At 51.9% G+C, this 6,025-nt stretch overlaps 1 protein-coding gene across 1 annotated transcript in view; it reads left to right on the top strand.

Annotated features, from left to right (window-relative positions):
- Window positions 1-6,025, top strand: part of Grk7 (G protein-coupled receptor kinase 7) — a gene marked incomplete in the record, with an annotated part of 45,085 nt that overhangs the window by 11,486 nt on the left and 27,574 nt on the right. Inside the window, 2 exon segments of the mRNA XM_013506246.1 lie at window positions 1-264; window positions 1,767-2,204. Of these exon segments, the coding sequence (XP_013361700.1) occupies window positions 1-264; window positions 1,767-2,204 (702 nt within the window).

Below are 6,025 nucleotides of genomic sequence, written 5' to 3'. Positions count from 1 at the left end.
CCTGCCGCAGGGCACCCGCACCCCTTCCTCAGCCCGGTGCTGCTCACCCGGTGCCAGGCGGCCGCCACCGAGGAGGAGCGCGTGGCCCTGGTGGCCCCGGCCAAGGCGGAGGCCTTGGCCTTCTTGCAGGACCAGCCCTTCAGGGACTTCCTGGCCAGCCCGTTCTACGATAGATTCCTGCAGTGGAAGCTCTTTGAGATGCAGCCGGTGTCCGACAAGTACTTCACGGAGTTCCGAGTGCTGGGGAAAGGCGGTTTTGGGGAGGTAGGTGTCCCGGGATGCCAGGCCCGAGGGTGCACAAAAGCGGGCTGTGTTGCCTTTTTACTTGCTTGTTTCCTGTTTGTTTGTTTAATCTCAAGGGAACATATTTAGAACTAATTTCAGTGCCACACAGGAATATTCCTAGCCCGCTCCTCCCAACCCTTATTTCGGGTCACCATGCAAAATAAAAATACAAATGGTGCTAGAGATAAGCACAGTGTGGACTTGCCCGGGAATCTTTACCTTGGGGACGACCTCCCTCCGGAAGGCGCCTTGGGGGTTGACAGCAGCTTGCTGCCTCTGTGGAAGGCATTTTCCATGCAGGTAAATTGAGAAAAATGGAAATCTAAGGAAGCATCCTGAAGGAAAGTCAGCAGCCTGCTTTGTGCCCCGCTCTTTGTTTTTTGTTTTTTTCTGGTACCGGGAATCTAACTCACAACCTCATGCTTGCCCGGCATGCTCTGTGCCGCTGAGCTAAATCCCCAGCCCCTGTGCTCAGCTCTGTAAAGTAGAAAAACATCTTTTTTTTTTTTTTACAAAATTCACACATCCTAAAACAACCATGAACAGTGTTGAAGGGTACCATGCAGAGGCATTTAGCACATCGGCGGAGTTGTGTAACCATTACCTGTGTCTGGTTCCCGGACATTTTCGTCACCCCGGGACCCATGAACAATCCCTCCTTACTCCCACTTCCTCTGGCCCCCAGCAACCACTGGGCTGCTTTCTGTCCCTGGGAATTTGCCTATTCTGGATGTTTCATACAATATGTGACCTTTCGTATCTGGCTCTGTCGGTGGCCGTAACCTCTGGGAGGTCCATTCTCGGTACTTTTGCTGTGAGAAGGCACGCCATTATCCATCCATCTGCGGGTGGACGGATGGACACTTGGGCTGCTCCCACCATTTGGCTGTTGGGCGTAGGGCTGCTAGGAACATCCACGCACAAGTATTTTGGGCTTCTTTATTTGTTAGTTTATTTACTGAGGGTCAAACCAGTGTTCGTTGGAATACTTGCTTGCGTTTCTTGGGTGGATGCCTAAAGTAGAATAGCTGGGTCATACAAAGAGTCTGTGAGTAGGTTTTTTCTTTTTTAAGGAGCCGTCAAAGTCTTTTCCACAGTTTAGATCCCCACAGCGAAGCTTGAGGGTTCAGTTTCCCTGCGTTATTACCAACACTTGTCATTCTCCTACCGGCCGCCCCCCCCACCGCTTCTCAAACTCAGGACCTTGTGCGTGTTAGACAGGAAGCCTACCACCGAGTTCCCCAGCTCCTTTTTCGTTGTATTTTGGCCCGCCAAGCGGGGGTGAAGCGGTACCACAGGCGGTGTCGTAGCAGCCTAGTCCTGCTCTCTCCTGAGAAGGCGCTCCCTCACATCTTCCCTTCTCTCTGGCCCTCTGTTCCCCCTGGGTTTGGTCTCCACACACCCCTTCCTCCGCCTCTCCCAGCGCTCTCCAGGGCCCTCTGCTTTCGCCTTGTCCTCTCTCTTTCTTTCTCTCCCTCCAGGTGTGTGCCGTCCAGGTGAAAAACACGGGTAAGATGTATGCCTGTAAGAAGCTGGACAAGAAGCGGCTGAAGAAGAAAAACGGGGAGCAAATGGCCCTCCTGGAAAAGGAGATCTTAGAGAAGGTGAACAGCCCTTTCATCGTCTCGCTGGCCTACGCCTTCCAGAACAAGTCCCATCTCTGCCTGGTCATGAGCCTGATGAATGGGGGCGACCTCAAGTTCCACATCTACAGCGTGGGCGCCCAGGGCCTGGCCATGAGCCGGGTGGTCTTCTACTCGGCCCAGATGGCCTGTGCGCTGCTGCACCTCCACGGCCTGGGCATCGTCTACCGGGACCTGAAGCCTGAGAACGTGCTGCTCGATGACCTGGGCAACTGCAGGCTGTCTGACATGGGGCTGGCCGTGCAGGTCCGGGATGGCAAGCCTGTCACCCAGAGGGTGAGTGGCCGCCGTGGAGTCGGGCGGGGCTGGGGAGGGCAAACAGCTGTGCTTTCCTCTCCCGCCCCGAGTCCCGTCCTCCTGTGCCGTGTTGCCGTAGGTAGAATGGAACCTGAGCAGTGGCCTAACCGGCTCTATGGAGGCCTTTGCTCTCTGCTCGTAGGGGGCGCTCTCTCTGTGCACTGGGGTTCCGTGGGAAGACAGAAAGTGCTAACTTCAGGGTCTCAGTACATTCCACCCGCAGTTCTCTGCACCCGAGCCACGTTTCAGGCAAGGAAATGAGAAAAACCACGGCAAGTTGGGGGAATAGCAGATGCTTTTATGTGGTGGAAGGGAATTTGCTAAGATACTCAGGGCTCGGCTCAAGCAAAGGCATCGGATGCCTTCTTGTAGGGGGCGAGGAGCCACTGATGCATTTTAGGAAGAATGAGATGATCAGATTTGCCTTTTTAAAAGACCAAACCAACCAGCTGTGGTGCACACCTGTAATCCCAGTGCCTGGGAGGCTGAGGCAGGAACATCACAAGTTCCAACCCAGTCTGGGCAACTTAGTGAATTATTGAGATCCTATCTCAATTTTAAAAGATCTGGAGATACAGCTCAGTGCAAAGGCTATGAGGTCATTCCCAGTATAAAGAAAGAAAAAACAAAACAAACAAAGCAACCCAGTACCAGTGTGGAAGGTCTCAGGGGTCAGGAAAGCTAGTTGGGAGGCTAATGCAGTAGCCCAGGAAGAGACAACGGTGTCTGTGTCGCTCAGTGGGACTGAAGGAGTGAGATAAACTGGAGCTATCAGGAGGGGCCGGTGGGACTTTGACCCCCTGGTGGAGAGGGAGGTGACTTGCTCTAGCAACCGGAAGGAGGAGCAGAACTGGGGGAGAGCTGGCAGGTTCAGCTCTGAGTCGCCAGACTGTGTGTGAGGTCTCTGAGAATGGGTGGCTGGAGGTGTTCACTGGGCTTTCAGACCTGCGGACCTGGGACTGTAGAGGAGGACCTGGGCTACACGGGGGATCTGGTGTCATCGTGGGCAGCAGCAGGCATCACCACTGTCACTTGACAAACAGTGGGGGAAGAGAGCCAGGGACAGAAGCTGAGGAATACTGCCCTGCAAGGGTGTCTAAGAGGGACCTCCCACAGCTCAGGAAGTAGGAGACAAGAGTGGCCTAGTCCCAAGAGCTGGATTTCTGTGTATCATAGAAAATGCAATGAATTAAATAAGACAGAGCTTATTTGTCTTATGGAACCAGGTAAGGAGATAAGAAACTACCAGCATCTGGAGCTGTAGGGTGATAGAATCCATGTCTTTATAATTTTTGGGCTTTTCCATGTGTTACAAGATGGCTGCTTTAGCCCCAGCCATCAGGACTGTGCTCCAGGCAGGTGAAAGGTAGACAGGTCAGAAATAAATGGCATGCATACACCAATCGACTGCCCCCTGACCTTTTAAAGGGCTTTCCTTGCAGCCTATCTAATAGTTTCCATTGAGATTTCATTGGCTGGTACTGCTACCTGGTCACCCTTACCTGCAGGAGAAGCCAATAGATGGCATGGTTTGAGGCGAGGAGAAGGAGGAGTTCAGATGAGTAAGACAGAAAAATGACCGGCTCTTGCACAGGTAACCAGCAGCCTCTGCCATAGGGGCCCGAGGAGCCGAGGATTTCAGGGAGGAGCTGGCCAGTGGTACTGAAGACTGCAGGGGTCACACAGCGTAGGGGCTGTGGCAGTTTAAGACACCTCAGTGTCCTTGGTGAGAGCACCCTGGAGGGACGGAGGCCCAGCGCAGGTGGTGGAGGTTGGGCTGACCGGGAAGTAGACAGCGAGATGAGGGAGGAAGAGAGAGCCTGGTCAACTGAGGGGTCAGCGGGGAGGGGAATGGAGCTGGGAGGTGGGGGGGTGCCGCAGATCTGGATGCCGGACAAGAGCCTGTAGAGCCGGTGCTGACTGGGGAGGGGAAGAACACACGCAGGTAAAGCCAGCTACCAAGCGGCCGGGGCAAGGGCAGGCGGGGAGGGGCAGAGCACTGGCCTCCCCGGGACCTCAGCCCGCGACGTAAGGTGGAGAAGCCGTGTCTGGGTGACAAGCAGAGGTGCCCGGGCTCGTGGATCCGAATCTGCACTGTGCATTTTGCAGAGCACAAGCTGTCCTGAGGGCTCTGGGTCAGTGACTCCTGCCGGGGGCCGATACGCCCCTCCTTGCTGGAAGCCTTCGAGGCGCACACACCTTAGTCTGCCTTGTGAGTCCTTCTGGCTCTGTGCTGGCCCAGGAGAGTTTTTAGGACGTTCCCGCTGGCTCCTGTGTCTAGCTCTCCAGATCTTTCAGCACCCTCAGGAAGCTGCGTCTCCCCCGTATTGCCCTCGTTGAAGGATCTGTTGTATTTACAACATATCACAGGCAAAATGGAAAATGATATAACTGTGACTATTCTGTAACCATGAATGTTCGGTGTGATGTAAAGACACTGTATTAGCAGGGCATGGTGGTGCATGCTTGTAATACTAGCTGCTTGGGAGGCTGAGGCAGGAGGATCACAAGTTCAAGAGCAGCCTGGGCAATACCACAAGAGCCTGTCTAGAAATAAAATAGAAGTTTTAGGGATGTAGCATTATAGCCCTTGTCTAGAATACAGAGAAGGGTATGAGTTGGGTATGGTGGTGCACGCCTGTAATCCCAGCACTCAGGAGGCTGAGGCAGGAGGATTGTCATGAGTTTGAGGCTAGCCTGGGCTACATAGTGAGTTCAAGTCCAGTTTGAACTACATAGTGAGACCCTGTCTCAAATACAAACAAACAAATAGAAAAGGCTTTGGGTTCAACAGCCAGTACCTCTCCCCCGACAAAGATACTACATAAAATAGTTCCTGTGAGCATTGGGGAGAACGGGAGAAGGAACAACCGCCCTGATGTGGAGGTTGATGTATGTACTGACTCTGCATAGCCCATCTGGAAAAGTTAAGGTACTGTGGCTAGTTTTTCTCCTTCTGCAACTTGTTTGGTTTTGTACGAGTTGGTTTTGCCTTTTGCTACATTTAACAGAATATCAGTTTCTGGTATGGATTTGGCAGTTCAGTGATTTTAGGGACAAGATCTCTGTAAAAACCTGTTGGCCTTTTCCTCCTTGCTGCAGGATAGTTGCTGCTGCTCCAAACATTGGGTCCACATTCCAGAACAGAAAAAGTAGAGAGAGAGGAAGATGTCCACAAACTTACGCTTATGTGCCAGGATCATGTCATGTGTCCATGAGTGGTCTGTGCCACCAAGGTCCTCCACAGAGGACAGGTGTGTAGCTAGGTGTGGTGTTGTATGCCTATAATCCCTGTACTCTGGGAGGCTGAGGCAGGAGGACTGCAGCCAGGAGTGGGAGGACCACTGGCTCAGTTGTGATCATGCGATGTTCAGTTATGCACTGTTCGTATTGCAAGATATCACTGCTTTTTTTTGTTCGTTTGTTTTTGGTACCAGGAATCGAACTCATGACCTCACACTTGCCAGGCAGGTACTGTGCTCCTGAGCTAAATCCCCAGCCCATCACTACTTTATTAAGTAAAAATTTATTAGAAATATTCACTTGTCTTATGAAACACTCGAAGAACAAATTACTTTCAATCCAAGGTTTTACTGTATTTCATTTTGGGGGAAAACAGAAGTGAGATGAGGTGCTAGGTGAGATGACAGCATCTGTCACACCAGGCTCCAGGAAAAAATAGTGATGATCAGTAGTTGTGGCTCACTCTCCTTACACAGATAATAAAACCTATAGAATAACTGTTACAACTGTGTGCTAGACAGAATTCTTTTTTTTTTTTTTTTTTTTTTTTTTTTTTT

The sequence above is a fragment of the Chinchilla lanigera genome, unplaced genomic scaffold, assembly GCF_000276665.1.
Source record: "Chinchilla lanigera isolate Chin_1 unplaced genomic scaffold, ChiLan1.0 scaffold00107, whole genome shotgun sequence".
In the NCBI taxonomy this organism is placed as follows: Eukaryota; Metazoa; Chordata; class Mammalia; order Rodentia; family Chinchillidae; genus Chinchilla; species Chinchilla lanigera.
Note: the sequence above shows the minus strand (reverse complement) of the source record. Positions and strands in the feature narration are given on the sequence as shown.